Genomic DNA, 16,412 nt, shown 5'->3' with positions numbered 1-16,412 from the left:
CAGACTGAATAAAGTCCCCCCCCCCATCTGGAATAGTATTGGTCAAAATGTTTAGGTGCACAAGAAACACCTAAGTTACCTCCCAAAAAGTCGGGTGTTTCTTCCTGCAGTGAAGACAAATCAGTCTGAAGAACATAATTATTAACAGAAAGACATAAACGACCTCCAAAGCCTTAGTTTCTTTACGAAAAAAAAAAAAAAAAAAACTTTGATAACACTCTTGTAAACAAACAACTGCAAGCCTGACTGAAATTTGGCATCTTTTTGTGTATTTCTGTGTCTTGATATTGAAAACAATACTTCTAATTTTTTTTGTAGGGATACCATTTCGGAAATAAAAAATCGTCCTCTGTTTTATTATTAATAATAAATAAAATGAATTGTGAGAGAAAAAACATAGAAGTCCTACTCTTACTTCAAAATTATATCTGTGGTGATTTTGAAATATGAAGTATTTTTAGACTGTTTCTATTTTACAAAATGTATAATTATTATCTCATTAAATAATGACCTGTAAATATGATACCTACGCTAGTAATAGTCTGTAAGGCCGACATAAAACTTGAGCTGAGTGTCGTGGCTGCTTGCGAAATGAGGTTACATTTTTCTATCCTTGAACTGTCATTAGAATATAGTTAACAGGTAAATATAACCTAGTGAACTGTATTGTTAATGAAATGGTGGCAACCTGGATTATTAGTATGCCATTACAAATTTTTATTATCGACACATTTGAAAAGGCTGAACTATGCAACTCTTAGTTGCATCTAAGAAACAATACGCGCTCTGCAGATTTATGTAGATCTTCAGTAAGCGAAGTTTTATTTAACGAAAATGTTTTTATTTTAGAATCAGTGTCAAATATATTAAACACTTGTAGTTATAATTCATAATTATGTACCATAATGTATTTTTATAGTAGTTGAAAAGCCCTGGGTTTGATCCCTACTCTTCAATTATAATTTGTTCGCCGAGTGGATAGCGCTTGTGCTCTCCAATCTAGAAATTTTTCATCGCTTGGTTTGAAACCACTACCCTGCTTTTTTAAAGCCTGAAGGGCTTTCAAAAAGCAGCTCAGTAGTCTCACATATGTGGGATATATATATATATATATATATATATATATAAAGAGAGAGAAAGTTTTTTATCTTGGGTGTATTGTTCGTTAAAGATACCAAGAAATTTTATACTTGGTATCTTTAACGTATAATATATCCAAAGTAAAAAAATTTCTACCTCTTTCTCTCATGCAGAGATTTTTATTAATAAGCTCAAACACCGTTTATCTACTTGTATATGAGATTTTCAACTGATGAGACTTCAATGTCGAAAGTATGGAGGATTTGGACTTCCAGACTTAAAATTCTGCTATTTAAGCAATACAACTTCTAAAATCCATAAAATATTGCAGACTGATCACACATGTGCAGACCTTTCTCTGTTACTACTTGGGTTTTCATCTTCCCCTGTTTGGAGTTAATGATTATACAGGTCCCAAAGCTGAGCGCTGTATATAATTGTAGTGTTTTGAAATCTTTTCTCTGGCCTCCTTGTTATGTTCCTTTACAGATCAACAAAACTTAAGTATACAGATCGTTGTCATATTCCCATGAGTTCTCATCGCCATAAACTGAAAATCTGAACTTGACAACCTCTGTTTGGCCTGAACACCCAGGTTGTTATTCAAGTTTCTCTTCCACAATTTCTCTCAACCTCTTTTCAAGTATGCTTGCATAAATCTTACCTAGAACACTTAGTAAAGAAAATCCTCTAATTCTCAAATTCAGTTTTATTCCATGTTTTATAGATGGAACTATGAGAGCTCTACTCCAATCATCAGGAATTTGACCTGACCAAAACCTCTTAATTTTGCAGTGTAGCTACCATATTTTGGTTGAATATCATCTACTCCAGTTACCTTTTCACATTTCAAGTTTTTGATGACTTCTTCTACTTGAAGTATTGATATGTACTTCTGTTTGCATTCCTCTTGAAAATTTTCTATTGCAGTTTGTCACTTCTTGTTTCTTTTAAGTCTTTCAAAATAATTACTCCAGATATCTTGGACGTCTTTAACTCAATTTTCATGTCACTTTTATCATCTTTGATTCCTTTTACAGTACTCTTTCCTCCATTTCTAATTTTTTCAATAGACTCCAGAACACTTTGCCACTCTCTTGATATTTCTTTTCTATATTCTTACCGAAGTCTTTATATGATTTTGTTTAGCTGCTTTTATCCATAGCTTAGTTGTCTTACATTTATCTCTGTATTATTTTAGTGTATCTGCCGAGTTATTTGCTAGGAACTTTCTGTATGCTTTCTTCTTTAACTTTATCTGTCCACCATGGTGTTCTTACTTTTCTACCCTTGCAGACAACTTTGCCGCATGCTTCCCTAGCTGAATCAGTCAATGTTTTCTACAGCGTTTGCCACTTTGTTTTCTGTTTCATTTTTTCTTCAGTAATGCTTGTGTAATTAAGTTTATAGTTTACTTGTAAAAGCTGCTCAACTCAAATTCTTTTTATAACTTTTAGCGTATCCGCTCTCCAGCCAAAAGGCTGTGGGTTCAAATCCCGCTGTGGGCATGGATGTTTGTGAATGTCTGTGAAAATACTAATGGTGGTAGTGAGCAGTAGATGGCATTGGTGTAGATGATGCGGTTTGTTGGTGGATTGAGTGGTGGAGATGGAGAATTGTGATGTTTGGACTCATCAAGGGCTCTTGATGAGTCTTTGGACTCCTTGGCGGTATCGCATAATAATAATAATAAAGATCGCATAACACTTCGAAGCTTGTTTAAAATTTTAAGCCTGTGTTCAACGTAGCAACATCTGTTTATTTTAGAAGAAATTTCACGAAATATTAGTGCGGTGTGTGTCTTAAGATTGTATCCTTTAATGAAAACTTAAAATCTGATAGGTGCAGTAAAGAGCATTTAATAAAACTTCTCTGAGTTTCATTTATTAACAGTCATGTTTTATTTACTGCTGAATCGTGTATGTGTTTATAATTTAAATGCTAATTATTTTAGTGTGCTGGTATTGGTTTGTTGATTGCTTCGGTTACCGCGCGGTTAGCCTAGTGGCTTTGCGCTTCGCAAATATATGCATGGGGAAGGAGTGTCTTATGTTCGATTCCCGTCCACGACGTGAAGAACTTAAGAATCTTCCTCAGCCATAGCCAAGTTAGCCGGTCTTGGGCGTGGACAGCAGGGTTTTTTCCCGCCAGTTTATCTAGGGGCTTTCATCCGCAAGCAGGCAAACCGGACCCGTGAACACGCACGGATCCACAGCCATAAAAATACGGCAAGGAAGGCAACGGGACACCACATTGTGTCATTATCTCCCTAATAATAAGCTGCAACCCTCTCAAGAGAGGAAGCTACAGAATCAAATCAGATATTAAAAAATGAGATTCATATTTCCTGTTAAGTTTTATTGAATTATATCTTCAGCAAATGTACTCAGTAGAACTGACTGTAATTGGATTACTTATTACCTTATAATTGAGAAGAATTTATATTGAATTATATGGATTCCTTCTGGGAACACATGCAATTATCAGGCAAGATATATTCATGTCATACATGACCTTACTTAAACAATAGCTAATGTAGAATAATATTTTTAAAACGTATTTGGTTCAAAACGGACAAAGATTGTAGGGATGAGAATTACTTTTAGCTTATTGTAATATATGTTTTTTTTTATTTTAAATTTAATAAGATGTTAGTGAAGAAAACCTTGGAACTTACGTGATTAACTCATTAATTAAGTGAAACTGAGAATAAAACTCAGTTAATTTACTTCCACGAACATTCCTAAAACGAAAAAAAAAAAATCTGCATGACAGAAATTTATCCATTTATTGTCTGTTGGTGTATACTCGTTATAAGCAAACTTATTGGCGTAGTTTCTATACAAATAAAGTCTTTCCGGAAAAAAAAATCAGTTGAGTGCCAGTATTGTGATTTAGATTAGGTGTTGAAATCATTACCATGGAATTGTTATGAATAGTGTAGACTTTAATAACAATATTTAACAATCTTCTGAAGTTGCCAAGTTAGCAACTGAAGAAACACAAAAGACTGGGCAGATATTGCTTCTTTAGCAGCTTGTCAGACGAAACCCAAGGTTGTTAAGAGCAAACATTCCATCTCCTTCGTCTGAGCTAGTCATTCCATCAATCAGGAACTGTTAAAAAGAGATAGGGCACAATAAATAGTTAATATTTTATACTCCTTGTTACAGATTTTAATGTAAATGTTTCATAAATATTAAAATGCTTAAATATTACTAAGTAATAATAAATCTCAGAATCCAAGAAACAAATCCTTAAATATAACATTGTTATGTTTCATGTTAGGTGTTAGGCCTGCTAGTACGCGTTGCATCTAGAAATACTGGACTATCTCCAAATGCAAATATTTTCTTTAGAAAAGAAGCAAAGGCTTCCGTATGATAAGTGGAGAAAAAAAAGTAAAATCTGTTGCAGAAAATGGGATCAAATTAAAGCGTTTATTGATGTTGGAGAAACGAATTCACTAATGCTTTAACTGATCTTTTCTAATTGAACCAAATCCAAACTTATTTCATAAAAAAGTATTAAGAAACTAATCATTCAAATGCAGCTGATGTGAAGATTTTCTGGCAAGACAGTTTAACCAGGTCAGGAGGGAGCAGGTGATGGAGTTAGTTATTTTTTCCCATGAACACAATTGCTTGATTCAAATACAGAAATACGAAAGGCTTGCGTTAAGCCACAACCTTGAAAAAAACGGACACAAGAAGTTGATAGATATATCAAAGTGATGAATTATACTGGAATATTTGTGTATATTTGATAGATCTTGGAAAATGATGGGCAAGTACAGTTAATGTCAAGTTAATCTTACCTTGTTAATACCAGTAATGTCATTATAATTGAAGACGGCGTTATACTGTAGAATGGAACTAAACTTGGACTAGCCGCTATCTTCATGTCCTTTTCATATTATTAAATTCATGTTGTTTAGGATTAATTTTGTATATCCTATTTACTCAAGCAATAGCATATATATAGAGAGAGATGTAATAAAAGAAATCAGAATCATAAATCATTTACATAAACTATGCAAGTATCAAAACAAAAATGACATCACATTCATTGCATGGCACTAAACCAGAAACAAAATCGTTTTTTGCGCACATCGTATGTATAATAACTGAGCCTGTTGATATCTCTAGAATGGTATACCAGCATGAAATCCATCCGTTTTCTGTGTCTGGATCAAAAGCCTCTCACAGCCAAGTAACGTGGCTTCTTTGAAACTTCATACTGCTTATTCATTCATAGAGCGGTTAATCCTATCTGCATGTCTGTAAATTGCGCGTGTTCTTCTGGTCGGTTTGCCTGTTTTACGGAATGAAAAACGAGCAATCGAATTTCAAGGAGGAAAAAAAGCATTCCACCGGTAGTAATCACTTTAATAATGGAAAGCTCTGATAAAGGTTCTTCTTGTCCTCGACGGGGTTCGAACCCAGGTCTTTCACACCAAAGGTCATTATCGATACCGACAGCTACAGAGGCTCACTGGCAGCAAATAAAAATGAGAAATCGATGAGCACATTTGAGTCACTCACTCGTCTGGCTAGTAACATAGCATCTATTTAATCATATATAGTATACACCCTCTGTCCAATTATGATATAATTTTAATAATGTCTCTTTCTTCTCTCTCTAAGCAATGATAATATATATATATAAAATACTTACCCGAAGAGGTTGATTTACATCAAAATTAATTCTCACACTTCTCCAAACTTCCTTGTCCTCTGGTTCATAGGAAGAAATGTGTCGCACTCCGGAATCTTGAGCGTAGACCTTTAGTTCCAGTGCTCCTGCTCCACTGGAATACAGATCAAAGTGGAGACAGGCATGGGCATATCTATCCACATTGTAATATTTAGTAATCATACGGGCTACATAGTTGCCAGCTCTTCTGGCGTCTAGAACCATAAAGTGACCTACAAAGATGTGTATTAACAGTAAATTTGTGCAAATATTCAAAACGTTCTGTACACAAATTACTAGCTATTCAGTAATAAAAAAATTAAAAGTGAACTAACGTAATGATTACTATGAACAATAGTAATCAATCCTAATTTTGATTACTATTGTTCATAGTAAATGAAAAATAGTAACGAACTCGAGAGTTTAATAAGTCTGGATTTCTAGACAGTTTTGAAATGTCCTTTATAACATTTTATTATAAAAGGAACAAAAAGTGAATAATCGTGTGATAGAGCTGGGTGTAATAAATTCAGTTAACGTACATTCAACTACACTCATTTGCAGCCATCGATATGTTATGGGAAATTTGTGTGTGCGGTATCCAAGTCCCTTACACCGGGACTTGGACACAGAACGAATTCTACCTCCCAGCTGTTCTTTCGCATTAATATTGATATATCGCAGATTCATTTCATACTAAATTGCTGATTACTATTTCCATATTACAGTATAATACAAGTATCTTTAAAATAAGTTATCTTTATTCCGATGAATAAAAATATTTATAAGTACTGAATTTATAGGTGAACCTCTACCTTAGAATATGTCAACTGCAACTGTCGCAACCATGAGGATATAAAAATTCTGTATGGGTATGACTGGACCGGATTGAAACCCGAGAGTTTGAGCCAAAATTCATATTTTGCATAAGTTGTAAAACTTATGGCCGCATCTTAGATTTTTTCGAATACTTGCAGTTAAAGATCGAGAAGATGTTGATATTATGGAGTGTTTGAAATGCATTCATGAGTATGAAAATGAAACTGCAATGCCACTGAATCAAGATCATCCAACTTCTTTCTAACCATATAACAAAATTTAAAGAAACACAGATCAGTTTTTGAGCAGTAGTAGTCAGAACAAATCTCACAGCTTGCATCTAAGCCATCCAGAATCTCCGAGCAAGAACCTCTAAGAAGCGAATTCGTACAGAAAGAAGTACATATACAAATATAAATATTGAGATTATTTCTATTCCCTTGGCTGAAAAAGCAATTTTGTTTTTACGATTTCGCTTATTTTCGCTAACAAGGTATTCTCTATTTCATCAGATATGTCGGTTACAGTAAATTTTAAGTAAGGAGGACAAAGTTGAATGGGGAAAAAGGAATAGTCATTAAAATTGCAAATTTTCTTCTTGTCAAAATGTAAAGATTCTGTATTTTCTTTTATGTCAAGTGCATGTCCAGTTTTGCTAACTTTATTTTCTATAAAATTAACCTTGCCGTCTATAATATTTAAGAAAGTGCTTGGTGGGAGGGGAGGGGGGAACTCCACTCCATGAACATCTTCAACAGATATATATTTCTTAAAAGTAGTTTCGAAGATATTTAAAAATAATGAATGTCATTTACTAAATTTTATTGGTATTAAAAATATTAATTTTTGTATATTGAATGTCTGGTTGGCTAAAAGTGGTGCAACATCTCCACACGCCAACCACCAGGTCTTACGTTTGAATCCCGCTTAAGGGAATCCATGCCTTTAGGTAGAAGATGAAATGCATCGTCCGATGGGAGATTTGAAGTGTAAAAGTTCACATGTTTGGTTTCTAGAGTGATAGTTCGAATAAAGTAAAAACAAATAAAAATATAAATTAATAATATAAAAAACAAAAAACCTTAGTTAGAATATAAGCACATAAGGAAGGAAGAGAAGGGAAGAGAAGAAGAAGGAAAAAAAACTATGTACCATTGGATTTTATTATTATTTTTTCCTCGCGAAAGTGATTGACATGTTATGCGCTAAACCTAGTTCGATTACATTTGATCAAAAATCGGGTCTTGTTTTTCAAAGTTGATGCTTCGGTTCTAAAATTTGTATTCCACATTTCTGATGAACTCAAGCTTTACACATCAGGCCAGATCGGGTTCAGATTTATGTATAAAGTTAACTTTACATTAATTACAGAAATCTGTCTGTGGGAATTTCGGCAAAATGATGAGAACTGTTTGATTTTTAGCTGCTTATTTGCGATATCATGATACAAGGGTTGCATGATAAGATATGTTTTGACTTCCACCAGAATTGATTGCATATTAAATGAATGTCATAAAATCATCTCATGGAAGAAAAAAATGAGAAAACGGGAAGTTGGCTGCAATTTAGAGGCGGCTCATTTACTGACATTATTTCTAAATAATTAGTGATGACGCTTCTGGTTTTACTGCTCGAATTTCAAAGGAGAATTTGCATTCTTTAGTATGTCAGCTAGGGGTTGCTCCTGAGTTACTAAAAACTTCTTAGCGTAAAATAGTAGAGAAATAAATTGCCGAAATTAGTTGAATAATGTTAATGAATAATGTTAGGCGATGTCTATGGCATTTTACTTCTTGCTTTCCCCTAAAGAATTCCACTGTTTTGTTGTATATCGAAATTGGCAGGGGAACTTTAGTGAAGTAAGAACCAACTATATTCCAGTTGGTTTTTACTTACACCTCTAAGTTATATTTCAGTTGAAATATAACTTAGGTGTATGGAAGAGCAATCCACTCCTTACGCTCATCCCTTTGATTTTAGTTCCGTTGAGCTCAGTTTTTCACAGGACTTATAAGCAAAGTCAGAAACAACAGTATTCCAAGTCTAGTCAAAATCAATTGAACAGTTCTACTTGTTTATTGTCTACGAATGACTCCTTCAGCGCCTTTAATTTCTGACTTATTTAGCTGAATTATCATGTCGAACCTTCAGTAATAACGTAAGGAAAAAAGTATACTGTGTTCCAAATTTGGGTGAAATCAGGTGAACAGCAAAAAAGAGAACTGTTTCTGGAAGTTTCACTTATTGAAAGCCTCTAGTTATTTATTATTAATTAGACTTAATTAATTTAGATTTACTAAATTTTTATTAATTAAATTAAGTATTATTCATTGGCTAATATAAAATTGGCTAGATAATAAAATTGGCAGATTCAGTGGCATTTCCACCAGTTCGACCAGTTAGCTGGTCGAATTGTTCCTCTAATAATTATCGTTATAGGAGGTCAGTGACTTACTACGGCATTCGCTTAAGTCACTGCGATGACTCTAGATTAGCCTGCTGCTGGTAATGGTAGTAAAAAAAGGAGCGTTCGACAGTGATTTTGCAATAGAAGCTCTTGAAATGTAAAAATAAACCTATTGTGATCAAGTAATGTCATAATCAAGGCAGGAAATCCGATGAAAATAGAGAGTAAGAAATATGATTTTATTCATAGTCAATTTAGTGTAGATGAACAATAAACTCGTTTTCGTAGAAAATTTGAACACAAGGAAATTTTCTCACGATAATGCAGATACTGTTAAGAGATAAATAGCATATTAAAGCAGAAAAAAAAAAGAATCAGTCAGCTGTAGCGAACATATTCTTCAGATTGGACACTAAATCACTTTTGACAGACTGAAGTTCCTTTGTTTTTATAACGTCAGGCTTTAAAAATATATATATACAAATCTATCGTATATTACTACTGTGGGCGGATTGAGGAATTGGGTAGGAAACTTACATTAACATAACCAAATATGGTTTTTATTTAATAGTTCTATAGCGTTTCTGTAGCGCAATCGCGATGGCCCATCACTGAAAAGACAATGAAAATGACGGGCAATCTAGAAAGGAATCTCTCTTTCTCTTAAGTTATTTAACCCTTTCTGCCCTAGTGATTCCAATTGGAATCACTAACTTTCTTGGCCTTCATAGCCCATATTACGTGGTGAATGATTCATTGAAAATTTCATTTTCAATGATTCATTGAAAAAAATACATTTTTATTTTCTGAAAAATGAAAATGTATTTTTCAGAAAAATACTTGATACCCTTACTTTTTTAGACCTAAAGACAAAATAAATAGAAAGAAATTTTTTTTTTCACTTGGAAAAAAATATTCAGGTCAGAAAGGGTTAACCAAATGTGAATTATTCAGTTCAATACTGCAATGCAGGATTTCTTCCCAGAAATACAGATTTTTTTTCGTCGTGCCAACCTGTCGAAATACACTCAGTTAAAAGACATAATACACTGTTATGTGCTATATAATACAGTGTGCATGATACATTGGCTTCTTAGCCTTGCTTGTTTCGGGTAGTAATTCTACCAAACCCAAGCCTCCAATAAGCATGGTGGTAGGCGCTAATGGACAATGAAAATAGTATAGAACGTAAAGGGAGAACATCTTTCTACCCCTATTTTGTGTATTTCCACTAACCCCCTAATTGGAAATAACCAGTTTCCAGCAGTTTCTGATTCCAACTTTATGTTATTCCAGTATGTTCGGAACAGTACAAAACTTTTATGAATTATTTATTAAGAAATAAATTTACCAAAATCAAAATTTAAAAACCGAAGCATAGTTTCTGGATTGAAATTTTCATCCAATTTCTAAAATAGCGTATGATACCATGTACTCAAAATGAGTTGGATTTATCAGTCGGTTTCAAGTGGAGAACAGTATGAGTACAGACCCATGAGCGTTTCTTATGCTACTATTGTCGACTTCAAATTACTGAAAACTAAAAATAAGCAATCAACATATAGAATGCGTGAATGATGCAATGATAAGTGAATTTGAAGCCGGTTAAAAAAAGAAAAAAGAAACAACGAAGAATCGTTCCCATAACTATTGTTTAAGCTGGGGAATGAATTTAGCTACTGGAAATTACGAGCTCGTATGTTCTCCTAATGAAGTCGACTACGAGAGTTGACTATTTTTATATTTTCACTATTAAAAATTTTACGAATTGAACACAAGCAACGTTAGTAAACTTTAATCGCGGTGCCAAGTACGCTCCTTTTTTAACTAGCTCGAAGAAGTTCAATGAGTTTCTTTTATATCCTAAGATTGACTTTGAGTAATTTCATTTGGCTGAACATATTGATTTCTGTCCTCCTCACATTGCATTAGTTTTATGAAAAAGCAGTTACGCCACTTCTTCATAGTGAAAACTGTTCCAATCCTAGTTGGGAAAAAAAAATGCAACGTTGAACTGAACATAGCGATTTGATTTTAACATAATGATTTAAGGTAAGCTTCGTTGAACTTATAACATACAATGTGGGCGCAGAGAGACGCATTGTCTCATCATTTTTATAGGCTATGGTTGCGAATCTCACCGACCATGATTCTTTGTAGGAGTCTTCGATCGTCTGATGTACAACGAACATTTTGCTTGTTGTAGAATTGAATGATAAAAAGACAATTTTTGATCTCTAGATTGTTACTGGCTTATCTAGCCCTTAGCCTACGGACAACACTAATATGTAATATGAGATTCGAAGTTTTCGTAGATTGAATTCCATAAAAAATGATCTATTTAATAAATGAATTCATATTTTGTTAGTAATATCCCCAAATATGAAGAGTTTTAGCATTCCTTATGGACCCCCCAATTGAAGTATGTTTATTAAGTTTCCGTCTTTTGAATCCATTCCTTAAAAATTCACAGATCAAAGAAAAGATCTGCGAAAATATTGAAGTGTTATAGAATTATGGAAGCTTGTTAGAGAAAGAGAGAGAGAGCTTAAGAATCACTAGGAATAAAGCATTTCCTTAATCTTGATAACCAGTAGCTACTAATGATGATGTTATACGTACTTGTTCTTCCGCCTAGATTTCCATACATCCTCTCCCATCGCCCAGGTAAGTTCTCTTGGTTTACGATGCCACAGTCATCAGTTTCGAAGTCGCAGTAATTATCCGCAAAGTCCTCTTCGGCGAGAAAGACATCTACACGAAATAAATTATGTTATAATTATCTGTAGGTAAATAACCAGTGGCAATAATAATGCTTAAAAACTTAATAGGAGGTTCGCTTTCGAATTAATCTTTGAAGAATAATACTTTTCCAATTGTATTTTCATTCCCTACAAGTATTTAATATTAAATATTAAAAAAAAAATTCAGAATTTGATTTTATTGCTTATAATTCTCGTTCAGTTCTTTTTATTTATCAACAGGATACGTGTTTGAGTAGCAAAAATATTTTCTCCTCTGCTTAATAGAATAGGAGAGTGTTGAAAAAACCGTCTGGCGTTTATCCCGTAGTGCATTAGTATATTCTCTCTAACAGCGGTTCATTTACAGTAGCCTTGATCTGTTGAAGTTTGTGTTATAGCATTACACGTACTGAACCTCATAACCTTTTCACAGAAGGGCTGCTGCGTACACATTCCCAATAGCGCTACTAAATAGTGTTTGATTTCTACACGCGTGATGCGAGTTCGTTATATCCCAGTAGATCGTCAGAATACTTTAATATGGTGTGATGTACTATATACACTTTCCAAATTAGATGGACGTATTAGATATAACACTGGCAGCAGAGGAATATAGCTGACTAGTTTATTCTTCTCCCATCTGTTAAGTGTTGTAGGGTGTGTCGATGCTTTTTTCCAATTTGGACAAGAACCTCTTATCGAAATGCATGGGAAAATAAACACTGACCGTCATATTAACATTCCGAACAATTCTATGCTTGTCACTTCTAACACACTTTGGTTTGAAAAATATGGGATTTGAATCAGTAGCGGACTCAAGATTTAATCTTGGGGGGGAGGGGTTGAGTAGACGATTTGAGAAGACACACTACGAATTGCATACGACCTATGACTAAGCATCTGCAATGAGCTCTAATTTATAAGTAGTATAGAAATAGAGGACATGACACAACATAAATAAAAAATGAATTTTAACTAGGAAAAGATGTTTTTTCCTTTTTCTTTGGGGAGCCAGGCCCCCCCTCTGGGTGCCTCGCTGGTTTGAATCCAGTCTAGGAAGCGAAACATCATTATAAAGATTTTTCAACTGAAGGCGAGCTAGCTAGTTTCAGTCTCATACACAGGAAGTAGGGCTTTTAGCTCCATAAACTCGAGTATTTCATTCCGCAAGACTGGCTTGAGAGTACACGCATTTCATAGACACGTTGACTTTTCATCTAGGTTATACAGGCTTTAGGGGAAGATGCATGCACGGTCAGCAAACGGAAATTAATATTATTTATATGTCAGATTGTTTCGTTTTATCTTTACTTAAGACTTTTTGTTTAAAAAAAATTCTACACGAACAAATAAGTTGTACAATATACAAATAATAATGCTACATATTACTGCTAATGTCGGTAGTTTGAATATGATTGAAGTCGAAAATTGTAATAATATTGGAGAGGTGGCCTAAATGGAAAGGAAAAAGAATGTAGATATTCTGTAATAGATATAGGATGCTCTGTAAAATAGTGATCAGTGTCCACTGTTGATATGTAAAAATGAATAACTTGATTTAATTCCACGGTATCGAGCAGTTAGACGAATAGAGATATTCCTCTAGACAGGACCATTGTTAGGGTATATGCCGCCCCTAAATTCAAGAAAATATGTAATTTTTTTTATAAAAAAAAACGGCATTTTTATTATTAAGATACCATTTTGTTGGCTTTTGCCACTCTTAAGCATTCTCCTAATTGTTTAGTGGGTTATGGCAGTCTGTCTATATGCATTTTAAAATTTAAATACATGCGACAATAAGGTAACCATATTTTTAAATCATGTAAACGAGAGGAACTTTAACTATTATTTTTTTCTTCGGGCAGCCTATCACTATGGATGCAAACGTTATTTCCTGTGTAACCCTGTGGAAGTGACGTTTATCTCCATATACAGCTAGGTCGCTTGAGAAATATAGTTTTAAGTTCGATTCTAGTTACCGGTTAGAGGAACATTTTTCTTAGCCTTTCCTTCAACCATATCCCGAGTTAGTGGATCTCTGGCATGGACAAGTAGGGTTTTTTCTCCCGAATTATGGGAGGAAAATTCAGGCAATGATATACTGTGTTAGTTACCACGAGGTGGTTTCAGTTATCTGCCATGCTCTCTTCCCCAAATTTCAATGAAAATCATTGATTATCTTGGGCCAACTATCCATGATAGGTTAACAGTGAAGCTTGACTATCCTCCAGTTTTTCAAAAGCTAGTTCGAGCAAAACAGTCCCTGCTCCCTTTTGAGAAATAGAAAAGCGTTAACCGTTTTTTTTTTTTTTTTGTAAACTAGACACATGGTAGAAAAACTCGAAATATGCCACCATGCCTACTACATAATGTCACTTGCCATCAGTGAAAGAGCAAGATTGTTGTTCAGCCCTTTCTTAATAGAACTATATTCATTTGGGAATTCTTTGTTACTCTTTGTAACATTTTCACCAGAAACAGTGAAATTTGTGAAGCAGAAAGAAAGTATACTCGTACATTGATAAGAAAAGTTCATCCTTGATTAGAAATTATGAATTGTGAGAAATCTTACACCGTTATAGTGCAAAACTAATTCAGTAACTAAACTTATTCGTACTCTGACAAGTGTAGGAAATGCCTACTTATAGCTGATTTAGTATGACGTCAAATGATGTTGCCAGTTGCGACAGAAATAAAAGGCATCGTTTATAATATTGTAAATTATATTAAGCGGTTACCAGAAGATTACCAAAACAAGCCTTAAATTACAAACCATTGGGGAGATTCAACGATGGCTTCTAAGGCAGGAACAGGCCACTCTTGGCCTAAATCCTTGACAAGCATGATGATGATATTAAGCGGTATGAAGAGAAGAGTTAGTTATATCAATGCAATAAATAAATAGTTATTTATGCTTCGCCATCCATGTTTAACTGTACATTTCTCATTGACAGCATCCGTTGGATTTGTCTGCATATTTCCGAAACTAGACAGATGCAAAAGGTCAATGCCTATTTTAGCGAGTGTGTCATGAAAATTAGTAGACCTGAGGAACCTCACGTTGAGTATGTTATTATCTATGATATAATGATAAACCTAATAGTAAAATTATGCTTCTCATTAAAATTAAAATAATAAACAGTACTAAAATTACATTCTAATGAAAGCAATTATTCCCTTAATAATATGAACAGTGTCAATTTAATCCGAATAGCACATAAACAAATAGGGACTGTTTTTTCAAACAATCAAGAGTTGCTAAACTACTGTAATAACAAAAACGGCATCTTTATTTTCATAATGAAAGTAGCACATAAGAACGAAAAAAGTTTCCAATTACAATATCTAAAAATCTATTAAAGATACATTCTTATTGTAAACGAGCGATTTCTTTTCATTTTTTTTTAATTTGTTTACAAAAAATCAATTTCAGACTTCAACGAGTCTCGAATTAGCGAAATTTTTTTAAATTTATAAACTATATTTTAGACGATTTTTTCCCGATATTTCGAGGCCGATTTGCACCAAAAACTGTACAGTTATTTCTAGGAGTGTGATGAACCTATGTTTGAAATTTTATGAAACGAAGGGGCAGCGATGGATGCACACACACACACACACGCTGTTAATGCTACAGCATATTTAACTGTATCAACAAAGCTTTTTTCGGGATCAGAACCCAGAATGTTGACAAACAGGAAACGATTACTACACATTTCGGTATAGTTTTATGAAATAATATAATTAATTGCTTAAAAAATCGAACTAACAAATGCTCTATTAGTAACAAATATTTTACTAATAAATACTTTACTGCCTTTGTTTGAGACATAAATCTTACTTAGTAGGATACCCAAGAATCTGAGACAGTTTTTCCCACGCTAAAAGTTTCTCTTCTCTCTCTCTCATCAGTGCATAGAAATGCCTGTAATCTATAAACCCCGTAGTCTGTAAGTTTATAAATTTTTTGTAATACTCTGTTTAAGAACGAAGAAGCTGTGACGGATTTAAGAAAAGAAAAAAAAATTCCAGGCGTTTTTGGAGAAATACTCCTAAATAGCAGTAATATTACCCTTCCATAGAACTAAAAAATAAAAAATAAAAAATAAAAAAATAGACTGCCTTTTGTAATGTAGCTTGCGAAATATCTGACAAAGTAAACAAGAATCAACACGACATGACTAGCTATTAAAAGGTACTCACCATTTTTAGGGAAAGAATTGGTTAGTCCTGTTAGGACTAAAACGGACACTAGGAGCAGTATGTACATCGTTTCTCTTAACCAAGACAATTCTTTCGGAAAGTCCAGTTATTCTATATGTATACTGTATATAAATTCCTGGAACTATCAGTTGGGATATCGAAATGCGATAAATAGATCCGGGAAATACTCGTCTGTTTCGATGGCGATTGGGCAACTAGAATATAACGAAAGACGGAAATGAAAGCTATTGGCAATCAAGCAAAACAGATGAGCTCGATTTACAGGTGACAATAGTTGCCGTGAAAAGGACAGATGGGTCAAGATTGCGAAATTAAGCAGAGCAATACAGATGCTTAATCTCATCTTTTTTACGTGCGTGTGCACACGAATTTTTCCTTTCTTCATTTTTTAATCATATTAAAAAATTCCATTGGACTTTTGAGAAAGTACCAGTCATTCT

General features: G+C 33.8%; 1 protein-coding gene across 1 annotated transcript; it reads right to left on the bottom strand.

Annotated features, from left to right (window-relative positions):
• Positions 1 to 4,006: 4,006 nt before the first annotated feature.
• Positions 4,007 to 16,090, bottom strand: LOC150094652 (uncharacterized). The gene is made up of 4 exons (XM_090411519.1): positions 15,952 to 16,090; positions 11,624 to 11,755; positions 5,758 to 6,008; positions 4,007 to 4,196 (listed from the first exon to the last, which is right to left on the bottom strand). Exons 1-4 carry the CDS (start codon positions 16,016 to 16,018, stop codon positions 4,110 to 4,112), a joined length of 537 nt encoding a protein of 178 aa, XP_090267645.1. The 5' UTR covers positions 16,019 to 16,090; the 3' UTR covers positions 4,007 to 4,109.
• Positions 16,091 to 16,412: the final 322 nt, after the last annotated feature.

Source organism: Typopeltis vanoorti, chromosome 21, assembly GCF_054136105.1.
Source record: "Typopeltis vanoorti isolate ZY-2024b chromosome 21, IOZ_Tvanoo_1.0, whole genome shotgun sequence".
NCBI lineage: Eukaryota > Metazoa > Arthropoda > Arachnida > Uropygi > Thelyphonidae > Typopeltis > Typopeltis vanoorti.
The sequence above is the reverse complement of the archived record's forward strand: the minus strand, read 5'-3'. Positions and strand labels throughout refer to the sequence as shown.

Coding starts and splice junctions, on each gene's coding strand:
- LOC150094652 (XM_090411519.1), bottom strand. CDS start 16,018: ATGTACATACTGCTCCTAGTGTCCGTTTTAGTCCTAACAGGACTAACC. Junction 11,756..15,951: donor CAATTCTTTCCCTAAAAATG/GTGAGTACCTTT, acceptor TATTTCGTGTAG/ATGTCTTTCTCGCCGAAGAG. Junction 6,009..11,623: donor AAATCTAGGCGGAAGAACAA/GTACGTATAACA, acceptor ACATCTTTGTAG/GTCACTTTATGGTTCTAGAC.